The following is a 20,943-nucleotide window of genomic DNA, read 5'->3' as shown; positions in this document are numbered from 1 at the left end:
TCCCGCCTCGGTAGAGTTAGGGCGAGGGTTAAACGAGTTCAGATGGGCCCAGGGCGGCGAGCACGAGCGCGAGAAACGTGCCGGGCTGCTTTGCTCACGCGCCCTGGGCCGGGTGGGGTCTGACGCGAGGCGCTCACCGCCTGCCCTGCTGCCCTGTTCCGGCAGGTCGGCCTCTGGAAGAGCCAGGCGGGCGCCCAGGAGGCAGCGCACGGCGGGCCCGAGGCGGCGGCGCGGGAGCTGCGGCAGGCGCGGGGCGCGCTGGCGGCAGCCGAGGCCCGCGCGGGGCGGCTGCGCCGGGGCCAGGCCGAGGTGCGGCGGCACGCGGAGGAGGCCCGGCAGGCAGTGCTGCGCAGCCTGGCGCGCGTGCGCGAGCTCGAGGCGCTGGCGCGGCAGGTGCCCGGCCTGCAGCGCTGGGTGCGGCGGCTGGAGGGCGAGCTGCGGCGCTACAGGTGAGCCGGCGGCCCGGGTGCCCCAGATCAGCTCCCGTTCTCCCGAACCTCAGGTGTGCTTTCCTCCCCTCAACTCGTCCCTGTGTTGTTCACGTCTTCAGGTATCCACCCACCCATCCATCCGTGGGCCTGTTCCCCCATAAAGCCACTCCATTTGCCTATTCGCTGGGGGCAATAGGATATATTTGTTCTTATTTGTTCTTTGATCAGTGCAATAACAATGGTGATAATAGCTAACACTTACCGAGCACCTACGGTGTGCCAGGCTCTGAGCTAAGCACTTACCTGACGTAACTCACTGAGTGCTCACAGCCACCGGACCTGTGAGGTAGGTACCGTTATGTCCCCATTCTCCAGCTGAGGAAGGAAACAGATGCGCAGTGATCCCTTGTGCTAGCTCCACCAGGGTAGGAAGCTGGGCTGGGGACCAAGGTTCAAATCCTGGCAGGGTCTCTGACAGATGTGTGACTTTGGGCAAGTCACAGCCCCCCTCGGAGTCCCTGTTTCCTCTTGGATGGAACAGAGCTTGGGGCCCCTGCCTGCCAGGGAGGCTGTGAAGAGGCAGTGAGGCCCCGCCTGGCTCACTTAGGTGCTCAGTAAACAGACCTCCCTCCCTTTCAAATCACAAGGCACCCGGCCTGCCTGCCTTCCACATTTACTGAGCACCAGCTCTGCACAGGGTCTATGCCAGCCACCGGGGGTGTCATTCGGAACAAGACATTCCGAAATCCTCGCCCTGAGCGTGTGAGGTCCCCACGTGAGCAGATGTGTGGCAACAGCTGGCTGCCTGCTGTCAGGGAGAGCAGGGCCCTCGTCATGCCCGCTGCAGGCTCAGCCAGCGCCTGCAGACCTGACCCGGGAGTGGAGTGCTGAGGGTGGGACGTGACCTGGCGAGATGGGCCAGGGAGGGGGAGGGGGGAGAGCGTGCTAGGAAACGGGAACAGTGTGGGCCAAGCGCAGAGGCAGGAGGGACCTTGGCCCGGTCCAGCAGCTAGAACAGCAGCTGGAGGGGTAAAGCTGGAGAGGCAGGCCGAGGCCAGGCCAACCCCAATGGTTGTGACAAGGTCTTCAGCCTTTCCCTCGAGAGAGCATGAAGCCATGGGAAAGTTCTAGCAAGGGGGCGACAGGAACAGACTTGCACTGGAAAAATATCACCCTGGCTACAGTTGTGACAAAGAAATGGAAGGAGAGGGGAAGGGCAGAAGACAGTGGGAGCCGGGCAAGGGGCTGCCGTCCGACTTCAGCCCGGAAGGCAGGCGGTCTGGCCCAGACTGGTGGGCAGGGCAGCCAGAAGGGGTGGCTTTGAACCTAGTTCCTCATCGGGGGGACCATGTCCTTGACTTTTGAGGTGCTCCCAGCGGGGAGACAAGGAGGCACCATGGTGGAGTGAGGAGGCTGGCTCTGGGCTAGCCTTCTGCAGCTCCAAATGTTTGGGTAGTCACTTCCTGTTTGCATAGCTGATCGGCCAAAGAGCAGGGCCCGTTGGCTTGAGGCCCGTATCCCGCCTTGGAACTTTCTCCAAGAGGAGAAATAAAGGGGCTCTTCTTTCTTTTGCTCTAAAGTAACTGTCACAGCATGATTGTAAAAATAACTCCAAACATTGGGATAGCTCTTTACAGGAGAAAAAGTGGAGCCATAGTCAATGCAGTATTTAATCCTCACAAGGACTGTTCAAGGGAGAGGTTTTATCCCCGTCTTACAGGTTGTGGGAAGTGAGGCTCCCAGAAGTTAAGTGACGTACCCAAGGCCACACAGCCAGAAAGTGGAAAAGGAAGGTCTGTCTGCCCCCACAGCCTGTCTTCTTTCTGTCTTTCCACTTTACCTTTTTTGTTGCTGACTCATGGTTACAAGACGGCTGCTGCACCTCCAGGCCTCATGTCTGCTATCCAGGCATAAGAAGGACCAGTGATATTGGGGGTGGGAAGGATTTTCTTCTAGTGAGCTTTGCCTTTGTATTCAGGGAGAGGCCCCTCCACCTTCTCCCGCCAGAACTTGTACCTCCATCAGCTTGGCCAGAACTGCGTCACATGGCTGCCCCTACCTGCAAGAGAGTCTGGTGATATTGATGCCCCAAACAAACCTGAGGCTCTCTTAGGAAGGAAAAAGGGAGCAGATATTGCAGAGGCTCCAAAGGAGATGCCCAGTGAATGAGGAAACCAAGGACCAGAGAGTGACCTTCACACGGTGATTAGGTGATGGTTGTCACTTGTTTCCCTGTCCTTAAACCTCGTCCAGCCCCAGAAGCAAACCTCCTCTCCCCATTTTCTGTAGTCAGAGCTTGCAGGTTTGTGGGCTGACTTGCCCCCAAAGCTCTCCCTCTTTGGAGAAAGGAAAGGGGAGGGGATAGAACAGTTGAGAACACTAGTCACATAGCCAAGCCTGATGGATCCAGAACTCAGCTGAGCTTCCCAACCCCAAATCAAACCTCCTTCCCCTTCTCTGCCACCTCCTCAAGGGACATCTCAGCAACTCTCTTCCTCATTGCTCAGACTTCTATTTAGTTCTTTCTCAAACCTGCACCTCCTTTTCCCTCCCACTCAGTCCTTTGTTGTGGGTTCTACCCAGTCCTTTCCCTGTTTCTCAGGTAAACCTCCTTCTGTCGCGTCTCTCTGGGGTTGCTGTAACCCCGAGCTTGCCCAGCTCTTCCCGTCGTGATGATGAGTTCCCAGTGTGCTCTGTGGTTGCTGCCCATGAGCCTACCTTTGGCAGAAGCCAAGATCCTGGAGGGTCCCCCTGATCTCCAGGGTCATGGAGCTCGCCCTCTGCCTCAACCAGGGCCTGATTCTGGGCTGGTTTCTAAATGCGTTTCTTAGCTCAAAGTTTCTCACTACACAGGTGGGGAGAAGTTGAGCTCCACACCTTAGGATAACATCCCAAGGTCAGTCAGCAGGGTTTTTCTCGCCTCTGTCTGTGGATGAGACGGCCCTGGATGACCCTGGGCTTCATGCAGGGCCTCCTTGTCTTCACTCAGCACGCAGGGTCTCCTGCCCCTTCCCCACTTGGGCCTCAGAACCCAAGTCCTGACCCCTCAAGGGCAATTCAGCTCCATCTCCTGCTCCCCACACAAGCTGGGCATCTTACCTTTTTGTTTTTGACCTTGACTCTGGATTCTTTTAAATAGTTATATTCTATCCAGCACTTCTGTGTGTTTGTAGACAGAAAGAGAGCTTCCCGTAGCACCTCAATCCGCCATCCTGACCAGGAACCTAAGAGAATAGACAGTAAGTATTTAAGCCATTGGAGACACTCATGTATTCGTTCCACATTTTCTAAGCACCTTCTATGGACAAAGTCCTGTGCGGATACCTGGGCACACAGAACTGGTACAGGCATGCCCACTGCCCTCTGAGGGTCTCCTGGGCCCGAATGGAACAGGCCATGAACACGCATGTTGGGACAAACATGCTTTGTGCAGAGGGGCCCCAAGAGAGCAACTGCTGCTTTCAGAACCATGGGAGTCCTGGATCAGATACAAGCATTCCACGTGTCAACGTGATCTGCAGCCTCCTGGAGCTGGGCAAAGACCCTGGGCTCACCCAGCCAGCCCAGTCTGCGGAGGATTACCCGGTCCACCACAACCCCATCAGCTTCTGCTTCCCACAGCTGGTCTCCTGGGTCCACCTCGTCCCAGATGGCAGACTCAGCTCCTCCAAATCCCACAAGACAGTCCCTCCTCCCAGCACATTTGTGAGCATGGTAACCCTGACAGATGATGCAGAGGGGAAGACGCGGATTACGTTGCACTGATGCAAATAGTTTCATATGGAATATTTAACATCACGATTCATACAGTGTCATTTAACCTCCACCCCCATCCATCTAGAGTGTTTCCCTGTCACTTCTCCCAAACTACACCCAAACCCTCTCTATCTTTCTCTCCTGTTTCCTCTTTCTTCCTATCAGCCAGGTCTCTTAGATGAGTGCCAGAAAGCCTGACTCAAACTGACTTGCTTAAAAAAGAAGCTGGCTCTCAGTAAAGTTTAAGCATGTCCAGCTTCAGGCATGGCTGGATTCAGGTACTCAAACAATGTCACCAGGATATGGAAGTTCTGCTTCACTCTCAGGCAAGTTCTCTCCCCTGGTAGCCTCTGGGGCACTTACATCTCGAAAGGTCATCTCTTGTCTGAGCTATCCCACTGGAGTGCCAGGCTGAGCCTCAATGGACCAACTTGGAAATATGTTCATCCCAGAACCCATCAGGGGGCCGGGATGATTGGATGCTCTGATTGACCAAACTTTAGTCACTTACCCACCAAACATATACAAACCCACAGCCAACCCTGTCGAACTCTGAGACTGAGATCCTCCCAGGAGAATCACGGGAGCACATATTCCAGACGTGTTAAACAACACACACCCCTGCCTTTGCTCCTCTCGGGAACTCACAGCCCAAATCCCCTTTCTTGTCTCGGGAACAGCCTACCTGTGGCAACTGGACAATCTCTTGAGTGGAGGCCCCGGAAGGAAGCCTGCTTAAACGCAGGACAGGCTTCTCTCAAAGTCAGCTCTCCCAGGCTGCTGAACGCTTTGGGGTAGTTGGGGGCACTCTGCACCCTCACCAACCTTGCCTGTCTCAGTGCTTCAGAACTTGCTGGGAGGATGGGCCAAAAGGATCCTTATTACTGGCCTCCTGGCCCAGCCCGTGAGCCCTCCTAGGGAAGCACGATGTCTTGACGTTGTTTGGCCCAGCACCCAGCCCAGGGCTCCCAGTAAGACGGTGAACGAACAAGTGAACGGACCAACAAGCATATGGATGGATGCAGCCTCAAAAACGTCTTGGAAGAATGGGCATGGGCGTGCAGGAGTCCAGCACCAGGCGAGCCCCGAGTGGTCCAATGGCCTGATCCTGCTTCGAGGGGAACCATCGTCCACCCGGTGACTAGATTCTCTTGAAGCCCTGTGTCTCAGCCATTTCTCTGCCCTGCCGCCCCTTGCTCTGCGCCACGGAGGAGAAGCTGGGCCTTTAAGACGCCTGGGCAGCTGCCTGGGGCCAGCACTGCTGGGCAGGGGCTGGGCTCCAACTCCCAGAAGACAGAAAACCTAGCTCAGCTGGAGCCGGAGGAGGGGCCGCCTCTGTGGCTTTGTTGTCATCCGGGAAGGATGAAAAGGCTGGGATGGATGGGGGGGAGGGAGGCGTAGGGCAGCTCACTGGGCCGGCCACCATGCTGAGGACACAAAGATGAGGCCTTGGAGGGCCACCTCCTTTCTTCTGCCCCAGTGCAGCAGCCCGGCCTGATGGGGGGTGGGCGCAGTCAGTGGGTCAGGAGGGAAGCAGACGGGGGTGGGGGGGCGCCATCTGGAGCTGGGGGCTGGCTGGCTGCGGATTCCATTATCCTTAGAAGTGAGCGTGTGGGTGGCCGCTAGTGGGAATTGAGGCCTTTGTCCAGGGAACAATACCCCGGGCTCACAAAGGGACACTGCTGGCCCAGCACCTGCTGCAGGCCCACCCGGGGCCGTTGAGATGCAGAGCAGGGCTCAGTGGGTGGAAGCCCAGGCTCGGGAGGCCCAGCCCAACCTGGGCTTGAATCCCAGCTTTTCCAGATCTTTATGGTGGGACCTTGAGCTGGCCCTCCCCCTGTGCCTCAGTTACCTCATCGGTGAAGTGGGCTGGGGCCCCGTTGCCCTGGACGTGTGTGTTCAGTGACGTGGGGGCAGGGAGGTGCAGGCTGAGCGGGCAGCTCTGGGCTCTGACCTGCCTCAGTCATTTTTTTTTTTTTTTAATAAATTTATTTATTTATTTATTGTTTCTGGCTGCGTTGGGTCTTCGTTGCTGCGTGCGGGCTTTCTCTAGTTGCGGCGAGCGGGGGCTACTCTTTGTTGCGGTGTGCGGGCTTCTCATTGCAGTGGCTTTTCTTGTTGCCAAGCACGGGCTGTAGGCACGCGGGCTTCAGTAATTGTGGCACGTGGGCTCAGTAGTTGTGGCTTGGGGGCTCTAGAGCGCAGGCTCAGTAGTTGTGGCACACGGGCTTAGTTGCTCCGCGGCATGTGGGATCTTCCCAGACCAGGGCTCGAACCCGTGTCCCCTGCATTGGCAGGTGGATTCTTAACCACTGTGCCACCAGGGAAGCCCATGTCTCAGTCATTCTTGCTTCTGTGAGCCTCCTTTTCCTCATCTGTAAAATGAGGGTGACAAGTATAATAATGATTATTATATTCACCTCATAGGGAAGTTGAAGATAAAGTGCTAATACGTACAAAGCACCTAGAATAACGCTTAGCCTTGAGAAAACTCTTGACGAATGCTGGAGATTATTATTTTATTTATCCCTTATCACAGTACCCCCCATAAATAGTAATGGTAGTGGTGGTTGGTGGTGTTGATATGAACAGAGTCTGGCCCCAGAGAACCCTCTGTGTGTGGAGACCACCACAAGGAGTGGACAGTGTCAGCTGAGTGTCAGGGTCCTACTGGAGTTGCAGAGTGTGGGCAAGCACAGGACCCTGACCTCAGCATGAGTGACGCTGGCTAGGGCATCTCTTGGGGGAATGCCATCATCTGAGCTGGGTGTTGAAGGATGAGTAGGAGTTTTCTGAGGTATCACAGATTCAGGTTGCCGTGAGTGCAAAGGCTTGGAGGTGTGAAGGCCTTGGTGCCTCTTGGGAACAGGGAGACGTATTGTGGCTGGAGGGTTTGAGGTGGAAAGTGGCAGGAAAGGAAGCTGGAAGGGCAGGCGAGGATGGCGAAGGGCCCTGAGCATCAGGCTGAGGCACGAGGCCTTCACCCCAGAGAACGAGGGAGACAGAGAAGGGCTTGAAACAGAAGTGAAGTGATCACTTTGAGCTTCAGAGCGACCCTTCAGGCTGCCTGTGAAGGACAAATGGGCAGGAGGGGAGGTGAGAGGCAAGGAGGCTGGTGAGGAGACCATTTCTGGGTCCAGCGCCTGAGAAGGGATGGACCACCAGCCCCACACCTGGAGGCCTTACCTGGAGCTGGGCAGAGCCTCAACCTGCCATTCTCCATTCTAGGTCAGAGCCTTCCTCAAGGACAGCACCTTAGGATTTGCAGGGTGAAACAGGCATTAGAGCCACAGGCAGCAGCCAGGTTGGCAATGGGGACCTACCTCTGGGGGGAGGAGCCAGCAAGGGGTCACCCAGAGCCAGCCTTGGTGTCCTCACCTGACGCTGGGTTGGGGAGAGCAAACACGAGTGGCTTTCACCCTAGCATTAACAGAGCACTCCGATGTGGCACTCGTGGGCATGTTATGCGCTGCTGGCTGGATGGTGAGCCAGGACCTCAGGGGTCAGTGGGAGTGAGCACCATGCCTGGAGAATCTTACCTGGTCGCGTTCACAGTCAGGGACCCCCAGGAGCCCAGTTCAGCAAAGGATCCCACTGCGTACAGGCTGAGGAGGGGGGTGTCAGGTGACTGTGGTTCCTCCTGCGTCCTCAGGGTCCGGCCGGGACACAGGAAGCCTTCGATGGGGGGTTACCGGACCTTTTATCTCCCTGCTACATCACCCTGAAATTGCAGCCGGAGTTTGCTAAGAAGCCACACCGCCTGGACCTAAACTCAAGTCCCACCTACAATTTCTCGCTGCATCCCCGACACCTCTCGCTCCACTGGCCACAGGTTACCCACTACGGCCAGCATGGCACGTGGGCGGTCACACCACACCTGCGTGAAGATGACCTTCCAGGGGCAGCTGGGAAGACATCTCTAGCGGTGCGGTCATCAGTTAGGGATGCCCTTCAGCCGAAGTTACAGGAACTCAACTAACACTGCTTGGAACACACTGGGCTTTGGGTTTCATTGTCTGCTCCTGACCAGAAGCCCAGGGCGGGCTCTGTGATGAGTCTTGGCCATGTCCCTCAGACACGTGGCCTCCACAACGCTATTAAAGGCAGAAAGCATGGGACATCTGTTCGTTTCTCTCCAGAAAAGCAAGGCCTGCCCAGAAACCACAAGTGCACATCCGTGTGAGCCCAACAGCCAGGACGGGGCCCCAGAGGGCAGCGGAGCCGGGGAATGAGTGCAGGCAGTGAGTGGGCGGGGGAAGCCGGGGACCACCTGTTGAGTTGTTCGGTGGATAGAGTCCCTCTCTGAGGTGATCTGGCCAAGGTCACCCAGGCAGTCAGGGCATAGCCCAGGCTGGACTCCGTCCTCAAGGGCCCAAGAGTCCTGGGCTCTCGTGCTGCTTCCCTCGGGGCTCGGGAACAGGCCTCGGCTCTGCGCCTTCGAGGTTAGTTGGGGATGCCCTGAGACCCTACGTTCGCGAGCCCTGCTTTCCCAGTTCCAAGCCAGGTGGGTGGCCTCAGGCACACAGACAGGTGACAAGAGGACCATGATATCGGTTTCCCAGGTCAGGGGCAGCCGCACAGGACCCAGGGTGGCCTCAAGTGCCAGACCAGTCAGTCGCCTTTGGCCACTGCCTGCTTTGTCCATCTTCTTTGGTGCCTTGACACTTCTTGAGAGGCTCTGACTCTACCTGTTTTTGCCTCCGTTTGCTCATCTGGAAAATGAGGTTAATTTTAGTGCCTACGTCATAGGTAAGACTTCAATGAGATAACGTGTAAAAAGCACTTCGACGTGTGCCCGGCACGTAGTAAGTAACCCACCAATTTCATTGTCATCAGTCGGCGCTTACCTGCAGGGAGCAGATGTTAAATCCCGTGCCACCAGCTCTGTCCATCCACCCCGAATCTCTGCTTGTCCCTGCTTGGTTTCACGCACTCCTGCTGCACATGGGAGGGGACAGGCTGCAGTGACCCCAGATCCATAACTTTCCAAATTCAGTGACCGGCATACTGCTTCCCAGCACCTGCAGATAAAGTCTCAGGGAAGAACGCTGCCCAGCCCAGCCTGGGTGACAGGCCACCTCTAGGCCATCACCGTGGCCAGGGCGCTAGGATACGCCAGCCAGCCAGGGCTAGGACGCACACTCAGCCCTGTGGCCTGGGAGAGGCGGATGCTAGGATGGGTAGGGGGCGGGACAGTTCCTGAAAGCAAAGTGGGGGCTGTTATCAGGAGACAGAAGGAGGATGCCATGAGACAAGAACAACAAACTCCACCTCGTGACCTTCCCCTTAGAAGTGAGAATCCAAGACGAGTGAAGGCTGCAGTGTGGCACCAAGCAAAGGGAAGATGAAAAAGTGGATGTTTGGGCCTCTGAGCCCAGGATTAGCACCAATCCTTCTACTGGGGTAACCCAATAGAATGAGCATTTCTTTGACAGTAGTTCCAAGAAAATCCTTAGCTTAATTAATCCTTAGATTAACTCTTGATTATCCTGACATGGGTCACGCCCATCCCTGAACCAATCAGTGGTACCAGGGATGTTGGAATATGCTGACTGGCTAGGTTGGGGGGGGGGGGGTCATGTGACTAGCCTGGACCAATCACTGCCACTCTGGTTCACCGGACCTGGGTCTCACGGACGGATCGAAGGGGAGGTGGCTTCTGCAAAGAACATCAGTCCCTCTAGACTGGGAGCTCCTGTGGGCAGCAACGGTGCCCAATGCCCCTCCTTTCTGCCCCTGCGGCCATTGCCAAGCAGAGGGCCTGGCCCAGAAAGGCAGGTGTTTCCTCCTGACCGGGCAGGTGCACGGACCATGGGAAACGCCTGAGGCTCCCATCACCTGCCCTGAATCCTCCTGAGAGGACAGAGGTGACTTAGAGAAGGCTGGAGCCACCGACATCAGAGACCCTGAAGCAGGGAGGGGACAGAGATTCTCCGTGGGGTCTCTTCATGATTTTCTGTCAGAATTAACCACTGACTGTTCTTTATCCAACCACATTTTGTCACATGCCCAGACTGCCGTGCTGCCCTGGGTCCAAGGGAAACAGCCATGAACGAGGCAAAGTCCCTGCCCTCATGGGGCTGACGTCCTGGGGGGAGACCCCTGACCAACAGGTGACAGTACACGGGATGAATAAGGGGAGGGCACGGTGGAGGTGGCTGCTTTGCTACAGTGTGTTAGTGGCAGTGTATTAGTCAGCTCGGGCTGCGTGACAAATACCATGGTCTGGGCGGCATCAACCACAGATGTGCACCATCTCGCAGTTCTGGAGGCCGGAAGTCCAAGATCAAGGTGTGGGCAGCACTGGTTTCCCCTGAGGCCTCTCTCCTTGCCCTGGAGACGGCCGTCTCTTCCCTGCGTCCTCACACAGTCATTCCTCCGTGCACATCTCTGTCCTAACCTCCTCTCCTTACAAAGAGATCAGTCACATTGGATGAGGGCCACCCTAGGACCTCATTTTTACTTAATCACCTCTTTAAAGGCCCTGTCTCCAAATACAGTAATATAGTCACATCCTGAGATACCTGGGCTGAGGGCCTCCTTGCCATGACCGTGGCCCTGAGAGATGGGGCCCCCACTCCGGCCCCAGCTTCCTCCACTCTGCCCGCTGTGCACCCCTCCAGCCATGCTGACCTCTCTGCTCCTTGAACCCCAAACCCCTCCCTGGTCCACTTCGGGCACAGGGTTCCCCGACTGCTCCCAGCCAGCTCCTGACTAATTCGCATCCACCCACTGTCTTGGCTACATCCCACGACATCTTCAGAGGCCCTGGCCCGGCCAGCCTGCTCCCCTGTCATCTCTCACAGCCCCTGGCCTTTCCATCCTCCATTTATTTTTGTTGTGACTTCACCGGGGTCCGTGTAGCCCAGGGGAAGGGAGGCTCCAGGAGGTCGGGCCGTTCTGCTAAGCACAGTGTCTCCAGCACACAATTCATCTGTGGGATGAACTGCGGAGCCAAATTAGCAGCTTGGACTGTGGGGGGTCTGCTCAGACACCCCCTTGCCCCCATCCCCCAGTAGAGGCGGTGCCCCGCATTCAGGTAGGGACCAGAAACGAGGAACAGTCAAAAAGGCTTCCCAGGCCCCGAGGCCTGTCTGCACACTCCCCTCTTCAGGATTTATTTTCGGCTCTTCCTCCAAGGCCCCCCCTCAAGCTCTTCTTCCTACTGTTGTTCTTTTGTTTTCACACACCCGTCTCTGTTTCCTGCAAGCCTTCACTCAGGAAACGCCACACAGCAAAGGCAGCGGTGTGTGAGCCTTCAGGACCTCTGGCTGCCTGGCGACCTCACTCCTGGCCAGCCCTGGCCAGGCCCTGCATGTCCTGTCTGCCCCGCAGCTTCCCAAAGCTCGGGGGCCACTGGGTGTCAGAGGGTTGAATGCAGAGAGGGAAGCAAATGAGAGTAATGTTTTCTATCCATTTCAGAAAAAGCTGAATCCAGGGGTGTGATGGTCTCTGGCTGGGTCACCTTGCTGAGTTACTTGGTTCCAGCCCAAGTCATTAAAGCACTAACCTTGAGGCATTTTGCATATGAATTAAAGTCTTTAACCAGTTGACTCTGAGTAAGGGAGATGATCCTGGTTAATCTGGGTGAGCCCCATTTAATCACTCGATAGACCTTAAAGCAAGGCTGAGGGCTTCCCCGAAACCAAGAGGTTCCACCTGTGGACACAGTTTCTGCTGTGCCCAAGGGTCTAGCCCGCCTGTGCGCTCCCCTGCCTCTGGATTTCAGACTCGCTGAGCTGGCCCCACAAGCACAGAGGCCACTTCCTGGTTACAAAGCTCTTGAGACAGCACTGTAGCTACAGACGTGGATGTAGATGGGCATCCCCTACTGGCCCCACTTCTCTGGTTGAACCCTGACTCAACCAGGGGTTGAGGCAGGAGGGGACAGAGGCCAGCGTTTCTGTGCACCTGTGGTCATGATGCACTGCACTAACGACTTCACGTACACAACCTCATTTAACCCCCAAGCAGTGCTGTGAAGTGTTTATCAGTGACAGTGCTTTAGGCTGCAAGTAACAGAAAACTCAACTCACAGTGGCTTAAACCACAGGGACATTGATAATCCTGCATGAGAAGTCCAGGGGACAGCAGCTCAGTGATGTTTGCAAGGACCCAATTCTCCATCTTTCGACTCTTAGCCTGTCATCTTGGCCTATCAGCAAAGGCCCCTCATGGTCACAAGATAGTCGCCATGGCCCAGGCATCACTGCCACATCCAGAGACAGAAAAATAACTTCCTTCTTCAACTTCTCTGTTCCCAGAGACCCTCCTGGAAGACCTCCCTTCATCTCTCATCGGCCAGGATCACGTCACATGCTTGTTCCTAAACCAATCCTTGGCAAAAGGAAGGAATAATCATGATCAGCTTAAACCAATCAGATCTCCTGTCTGGGAGCACTTGGCCACTCAGCGCCTGATGGAATAATTGAGATTGTGCCAACAAGACAGATGGGGTGTGATTGTTTGGGTTGCTGTATTTGGTTCCTATGCAACCATAACAAATTACCACAAATGCAGGCATTCAAAACAACATCCACTTATGATCTCACATTCCGCAGGCCAGAAGTCCAGGCAGGCTCGCCCGGGTTCTCTGCCTAGGCTCCCACAAGGCTGAAATTAAGGTGCTGTTGACCTTGGGCTGAGGGGAAGAATCTGTTTCCAAGCTCACCTGGGGGTTAATAGAATTCAGATCCTTGTGGTTGTAGGACTGAGATCCCCATCCCTTGCTGACTGTCAGCAACGGTCGCTCTCTACATGCCATCTCCTGTGTCCCTGTTCATCCTCCAGCCAGCAACGACCCAAGTCCTTCTCACACTTCACATCTCCCTAACTTCCTCTTCTGCACCAGCCAAGAAAGTTCTCTGCTTTTAAAGGGACACGTGTGACGAGGTGACACAGCTTAAGGTCAACTGTCCCATATAACATAACACTATCCCAGGAGTGATACCTCACCACATTCACAGGCTGCAGGAATTAGGGTGTGGGATCTTGAGGGTCATTCCTAGAAATTCTGCTCCTGCACCAGCTGGGTCTGCCCTCCCTTGCTTTCTGCCCAAGCCTGGCCCTCCAAGCTGCCGATCAACTCTGTTAGCTCCTGGGTGTCCTGCCCACCAATTCCTTTCCTGCTTCAATGATGGTTTCTGTTGTTGCAACCATGAACCCCTGGCTTGGGTACAGCCTTGAACAACTCACTTCTCCTTTCTTTCCAATGAAGTGTCTGTCTTGCTGTGGCAGCACCATGGCTACTGTGGGGGTGGGCAGAATTTCTAGGAATGACCCCCGAGATCCCACACCCTAATTCCTGCAGCCTGTGAATGTGGTGAGGACAAGGTGTCTCCATGGGAGCAATATCTCCCCCAGAGACATTCTGGAAATTTGTGGGGAGGGACTGTTTGTTTCAGTGGCTAGGAGGACGGTGCTCCCAGCACTTGGGGGTGGATTCCAGGGATACAGGCCTCCAGGTAGGCCCTGTACAACCCACCAGGATTGCCTTGCACCCCACATGACTTCCAAATGCCCTGCTGTGTGTTCGTTCTGCGAAAAACTTGCTTTCACTGCAATTATCTGAGCCTAGGTCCTAAGCCTGCTTTCCATACAAACACAGTTTTTTTGCACAGGTTTAATATACAAAGAATTTTGCAAGAATGCAATGCTGTGTGAGTTGAGGGAAGGTTATACTTTGATTTGTTTGGAATTTTCCAAGGGTGCCTCATCATTGCATAACCATATCACAGAAGATAGCAACATTTGTGAAGCTTAACCAGCTGGTAAGGAGTTCCTGTGTCCACTGGCATTCATTACTCTGTGTCCCAGGGAGTCTGCATATCTGTCTATCTGTCTGTCCATCTGTCCCTCCATCCATCTATCTGAATATCTTTTCCTAGTCCTTATTTCAAAATGTCAACTATAGGGAAAAAGTGTCAACAACATTCCACTGAACATTACCTTGCCTCCCTCAAATTCAAACTTAGCCATTATAGTTTTAAGCATCTGAAATTTTCTTTATATCTGAGCATTTACTTATTGAAATGTCTGTTATAAAATTCCTTTCTCTCTCCTTTAAATCACAAGGCATCACATTAATTTTTTCAAAGTATATGTAAAGACAGGGTCTATTAGCTCATTTAGGGATAGCACAGGCATGTTCCAAAATATCCGTTATAAAAAGAGGGTGTCAGTATGTTAGCGGTGGGGTCCTCTGCTGTGCGGGGGACAGAACGAGTGGCTGAGGGACAGGGCAAGAGCTTGGCTCCGACAGTGCCCACAGCTTATGATGTGCTGCTGCCCAAGCATTTGCCAAATTTCAGACACTCTCCTAGGAGCTGTGTCATCTTTTACCATACCTGCAGAGCACCCGTATTGTTATCCTTTAGTTACTATTTTTCCTTAAATCATCTCACTCTTTTTACTTAATTTAAAAGGAAGTTTTATCACTGTCATAAACATAAAACTAAAATGGTTCATTAATTGTCTTTAGTACACATTATACTAAATACTTAACTGTTTAAAACACACACACACACACACACACACACACACCTGTTCATCCGAGTGCCCCCTAAAATCCCCTTGAATACTAAACGGAGGCAGGAGCTCCCCGTGTTTAAAAGTACCGTTATTTCATTTCATCTTCATGGGACCCCAGGGCCCATCAGTGTTTACTGGTGAATGAACAGAGGATTGAGATGGGGGCCGGCGGGCAGGGGCAGTTGTGGAGCGTCACACCGCAAAGCCACGGTCCTGCGGGGTGGAACCCAGATTAGGCAGCTCCTGAGAACCCCCCTCTTTGCATCGCAGAACCAAGGGAGGCTCTGTCCGTCGGAGGCCCGGAGCTGGGCGTGAGCGGCCAGGAATGGAAGGAGTAGAGGGGAACATCTGGCCCTTGTCAGATCGTGTTGGCCGCCGGGCTCCAGCAGGAAGAAGGCGTCAGAGGGAGCCTCACTCGGGACTCAGGGCGGCACGCAGAGGCGCGCAGCTGGAGGGAACGCCCTGCTGGCACGAGGACGCGGTCTGTCCGGGCGTGAGGGCACGAGGGGACAGTGGGCAGCCGCGGGCCCGCCTCTCCCCAGGAGGGCCTGGAGCTGAGAGGGAGGTGCTCCGCTATGCCTGTGGGGTGACAGGCATCTCTGCAGGCCCCAGAAGTTCCCGCAGGCCCCAGAAGTTCCCCCAGCCCCGCCGTGCCCCCAGAGGAGAGTGGCCCGAGGTGGGCAGGGGGTGGACGTGGGGTCGCAGGCCAGCGAGGGCCTCTGCCGGCCTTTGCAGTCCTGGTTGTCTCAGGTCCTGGACTGACCTGGTGAATCTCTAACTCCCCTTAGCCAACCTCTCTTTTTAACAAAGAAAGAACAGCCTGAAAACAGGATCTAGCTAGAACTGGCTGTTTTGTTGTCTTTGTTTTTCTGGTCACCTTCTATTTATGGCAAGAGACACTGGCTTTTTACTCTTGGTGATAATGTTTCCTATGAAAGGAAATCTGTATTAGTCAACAATAGGGCCAGTGACCCAAAATGCCTGCAGTTTGGGAAGGTCCTCCTCACCATCTCACCTGGAGGGTCCACCCCTCTGTCAGCCCCCATCCATGGGACTCGGCAGTGATGGGGCTAGGACTCGCCCCCGGTCTGTGGCTCCAAAGCCAGTGTTCTCCTGACTGTCTTTCTGGAACAATCCAAGAGCAGAGGGACGGGAGGAGCTGGAATCCCCCCCCCCCGGGCGCTGGGCTTGTCCTCGCCTGACCTGCCCTCCCGCTAGTCACCTGAACTGCCGCCAATGGTGTCATTCATCCGTTCCCGCGTTCATCGTTCAACAAACCTTGACGGGCCACTCTGTCCTGTGCCGGCTGCCCTCCAGGAAACGCCGTCTGATGGGGGAAACACAGCACAACAGCCGCTGGAGATCACGGGAGCTCGGGGCATCCAGGTAGGGAGGCAAGTTCTGAAAGGAAGCGACATTTGTCTCGGGGACCCGGCAGGTGGGTGGTTGAAGGACCAGCAGGGTTTTCCAGGCAGAACTAGCTCGGGATGGGTGCACACTGCAGCTCGAGGGATCTGCGTGGTCTCAGCAAGTTCCCCCAGCTCTGGACGTCAGTTTTCTCATCTGTGAAATGGCAGGAATGAGAATAAGTTTTTCTTAGGGCTGCTGGGAGGAATAGATGAGTTCTTTCATTAAAACACTCAGAGCGTACATACTATCTATAAAATAAATAGGTAAACAACAGGGACCTACTGTAGAGCACAGGGAACTCTACTCAGTATCTTGTAATAACCCATGCGGGGAAAGAATCTGAAAAAGAATGTGTGTATGTATGTAATATACATACACATACACACACGTATAACTGAGTCACTTTGCGGTACACTTGAAACTAACATAACGTACATTAACTATATTTCAATTTTTAAAAATTAAATCTGTATATATAAGGGAAAAAAAAACACTCAGAGCAGCGTCTGGCACACAGTAAGGTGCTGGCCGTGGTCATCACATGCAAGGACCCAGAGGGCAACGCGCCGGAGGGTCAGTGGGTCTGGCTCTGCCATGCCCAGGGGGCATCAGCAGCCATGAGCTGGAGGGCTGGGCCGGGTCGGACCGCGGAGGACCCTCGAGGTTGTGTTAAGGACACTGGCGTTCTTTCTCTTGGCCACAGGGAGCCACTGAAGCATTTTGCAGGGAAGATGGAGGGGGTCAGAGCTGACCTCTGCTCCCTTTGGCAGCCAGAGTAGAGTGGGCAGAAGTGGAGGCGGGCAGGGGGACTTCTCGCCACCTGTGGGACCCTCTGGAACAAAATATATCCTTTCCTCCTCCAGATCTCAGCTTCATCCCTTGCGGAAACTCCCTTGGGGAGCGGCTGGAATATGGGGGGATCTGGACTTCTCAGGTCGGCCATGGGAAGACACAGAAGGCTTCGGAGCAGGGTCAGAGCTGTTTTCCAGAAACTGGCCATGACAGCAAGTGCGGATGGCCTGGGGGTGGGTGGAAAGAGACACATACTTATCAGGTTACGGGGTCCTCTCTGTGACTTTGGGGCTGGAGCATTCAAAGAAGCTGGAGCTGCAAGTCAGGGGGGCCACAGCACTCAGCCCACCCAGGGGGGGCCACAGGTGACCTCCACCTGCCCCCAGGTCACTCCATCTCCTGCCCAGAGCCAACCCCAGGGATCCTGTTCTTACGGGGAACCCTCATTAAACCACTGGGCCCTGTGGTCCGGTCCCAGGGCCAAAAGCTGTCAGATTTCTAAGGCCGGACTATTCCAACAAAGCCTTTCACAAACTACTGCAGTGAGGGTTTGCAGTCAGTCAATCAAGAAATATTACACAGATGTGTCCTCTTACCCTGAACCACTCTCAAGTGGCCTTTTGCAGGTCAAAAGCAGGAAAAGTCAGCAATTCCATCTGGGTCAGCCTAACACATGCTTCCACCACCTGTAGTATGAAGCTCGGTGGGGCCTTCCAGGGCCTGTGAAGCAGGGAGTGGGCCGTGGGGAGGTCAGGCTGGGCAGGGCGTGGACCTGGGTCCGGATCACCGTCCTGCCCCCAACACCTCTGTGACATAATCTTTTCGTCCTCTGAGAAGCAGCAACCTCAGAGCCCAGGGATGAGAGTTGCCCAGAATAGCACACCAAGGCCCAGCCCAGAGCAGGGTGCCAGGTCAGGGCCAGCTCACCCGCTCTCTGGTCTGCTCTGCGAGGCCTCTACCCTGGCCCTGCTGCCCCCGTCTGTCCCCAAACACCTGCCACCTCTCTTCTTCCGCCCAGGCCTCTTTCATTCTGCTCAACCCCAGGTCCTGCCTCCTTCAGGCCGCCCGCCCCGCTCTGCACCCCCAGCGCCCTCCTTGTCTGGGGGAGGTCCAGCCCTGCGTCCGGCGGGCACGGCCCTGAAGAATGAGGGCTGTCTCTGCTCTCCCTGCCTGATGGTCCCGTGTCTCCACCCAGAGGACCCCTGAGGGCAGGGAATGCGCCCCTCTCCCCGCCCACCCCCGCCTGCACGGACCCAGGCATTGTCGGTGTCACAGAATAGCATCTATACTGCCGCCCTCTGCCCAGCACCGTTGCCGCGGCCCCCCTGGACCAGGCCCTGCGTATGACCTCCAGGTGGCCAAGCCCAACGGACACTGTTTGGGTGGCCAAGTGGGTGATGGCGCTTCACACGGGGATGGGGGGCAGCAGGAGGGGCAGAGGGAGGAAGGCAAGGAGGCGCTGGAGATCCTGTGGGACCTCCAGGTGGAGACGCCAAGGCAGCGGCCGCGCTGGGGAGCTCGCCGGGAAACCAGATCTGAGAAGCCAGAGCTAGAGGCAGACTTGGAAGCCACTGGTGCTTGAAGCCACAGCACTGGCTGAGACCTTACAGAGGGAGGGCACGCGAAGAAGAGAAGAGGTCCTCGGGTGGGGCCCGAGGGCCGCTGGGTTTAGGGGTCAGGATGAAGAGGAGGAACGAGCAGAGTAGACAAGAAAGGGTGCAGGGGAGGTTGAGCGTCTCCCGGCAGCCGAGGGAAGGAGGCGCCCAGTGAGGGAGCGATGTGGGGTCGGCCCTGCCTCTGCAGGCCCGGCAGTGTGGCGCTGCCGGGTGACAAGATGTGAGCAGAGCAGGCAGAGAAGCGGGTGGAGGGGCCGTATGGCGGGAGGGTGGTTTCGTTTGTTTCAAGATGGAGATATCACAGCTCATCCGTGTGGCACGCGAACGATCCTGCAGATGGACCCAGCGGAGAGAGGGGCGGCGATACAGGCCGTCAGAGACCAGTTGCTGGACGAGAGTAACACCCTCTCTGTTTCTCTGCAGCCCCGTTGCACTTGGAAAATTCCAAAGTGTGCCCTCATCCGTCCCACTCTCCGAACTCTGTCCTCGCCGGCTTCCTCTTCCCCACTTCGTTGCATGTGACCTGTGGTCACCTAACGAGGACAGCAGCTGGGCTGGGCCATTCCAAGCTTGCCTTGCAAGCTTCCCCTGCACCTGGCGGGGCCCCTGAGATGCGGGCCTGGAGCCAGGGGCCGGAGTGTAAACCCAGCTCCTCCATTTCCGAGCTGTGCGGCTTGAGCCAGTTACTCTGGCAAAATGGGGGGGAACGATGGTACCTACCACGTGGGGTTGTTGTGAGGAAATGTTCAAAGCCCTAGAACAGTGCCTGGCGCCTAGCGAGCATGCTGAAAGGTTTACTGTTGTGTTGACGCAGGAAGTCGCTCTTGGACCCGGCTTCTGAGACTCCAGTGGCTGAGGGGATGCAGGGAGGGGAGGCCCAGCCTCTGCTAGGAAACTTTGAATAAGGGCTGTCCCCCCATCTCATTTTGCTTGTTGAAGCCCTTAAATAATTTAGGGAAAAAATTAATTCCTCACAGTGGGAAGACTTAGACATTGCCTAGTCTGACTCTATTCAAAATTCCACCCATTAAAGTCCCTTATCTGCTTACATACCTCCTCTGCCAGGAAGCTCACCACCTCCCAACACAGCCCATTCCATTCTTGGTCAGCAGTCCTTGTGAGAAAGTTTTTCCTCAAAGGGAGCTAAAACTGCCTTCTTTTGACTCTCTCTCATCTTTGCTCCCCCTCCCCTTCATCCTGGTCAAGTACTGCCCTCTGGGGCCACATAAAGGCTACTTGCCTCCTCCCCTGAGTCTTGGAGGCAATGACCCTATACCCCTGTGTCTTCTCTTCTTTTGGCTGTGGTCTGAGCCTCTGGAATTGAAAGGGACTGTCACCTGCCCAGGTGGACCTCAAATGATATGACCTAAGCTCTAATCACACGGTTTCTCTTTGAACCAAGAATCCCCATCCGGGGGGGGTCTCACACTGATTACTGCCAAGCACCTTCCCATTCTCGGCTTGCACTGGGGGAGCCTGAATGCAGGACTTTATCAGTCAGAGTTACTGGCTCATAAAACACAAAAGGTTAGGCTTAGCTCTAGCTTCAGGCAGAGCCTGATCCAGCAACTCTAATAATGTTACCAAGGATCCGTTCCTATTGCCGTCATTGTTAGGCTCTATCCGTAGCCCCCAGCGTCTCCAGGTGGCCCCCTAAGAGTCACAGGTGACTGTCACATCTCCCCACGGCACCCCTGCTCGGTTGGGAAGAGGCTGCCTCTGTTTCGGGGAAATTCCCCGAGCCTACAGCTCCTTGCATCTCATTGGCTACCTGTGCAGCCCTTAGCCTATCATGGTGGCTGGGGGTGGGGTTATGCTGATTTGTGTGCTACGCCCTCCTCTGAGCAGGTGAGCAGCCTGTGGCTGGGGGCGGGGACAATCGGGGCGCTGTCACCCCTGGGGAGGGGGTGCTGAATGGCCCCAAGCGGCGGATGGCTCACCCTGGGCCTCATGTACAACCTTGCAGACCCCCACTTGTTTGGCTCAGCAGATGGTCCTCTGGGTGGTGAGTTCACCTGACCAACCCTGGGCGCCCACACCTGCTCAGGCTCTCTGTAGTGCCTTCTCCCCGTGTCCCAGTTACTCCGGGACAGCTGCCGTGGTCCCCCTGGCCGGCACGCGGCCAGAGGAGCTCCTGGCCAAGCCAGTGGCTTCCGGGTCCCTGCCCTCTCGCAGAGGCCCGACCGCAAGAACCCCGTCACAGCTGGGAGGACCTCAGGCATCGGCTCCAGTGACCCACCTGCAAAATGGAGCCCAAGTCCCATTGCCAGTTCCTACTGGCAGCGCTGGGGTTGGAATCAAGGACCCCTGCCCGGCCCTCCTGGATGCAGATGCTCTTCAGAAGATTTTGCCTTTAGTCTCATGGGCTAAAATTCAGTTACAAGCCTACGTCTTAGCTGCAAGGGAGG

At 55.6% G+C, this 20,943-nt stretch overlaps 1 protein-coding gene across 1 annotated transcript in view; it reads left to right on the top strand.

The window, feature by feature from the left end:
- The window catches only part of EFCC1 (EF-hand and coiled-coil domain containing 1), a 32,022-nt gene that overhangs the window by 1,930 nt on the left and 9,149 nt on the right, over positions 1 to 20,943 (top strand). Inside the window, exon 2 of the mRNA XM_068559057.1 lies at positions 166 to 449. Coding sequence (XP_068415158.1) covers positions 166 to 449 — 284 coding nt within the window. The remainder of the gene's footprint in view (positions 1 to 165; positions 450 to 20,943) is intronic.

The sequence above is a fragment of the Eschrichtius robustus genome, chromosome 12 (assembly GCF_028021215.1).
Source record: "Eschrichtius robustus isolate mEscRob2 chromosome 12, mEscRob2.pri, whole genome shotgun sequence".
Lineage (NCBI taxonomy): Eukaryota > Metazoa > Chordata > Mammalia > Artiodactyla > Eschrichtiidae > Eschrichtius > Eschrichtius robustus.
Note: the sequence above shows the minus strand (reverse complement) of the source record. Positions and strands in the feature narration are given on the sequence as shown.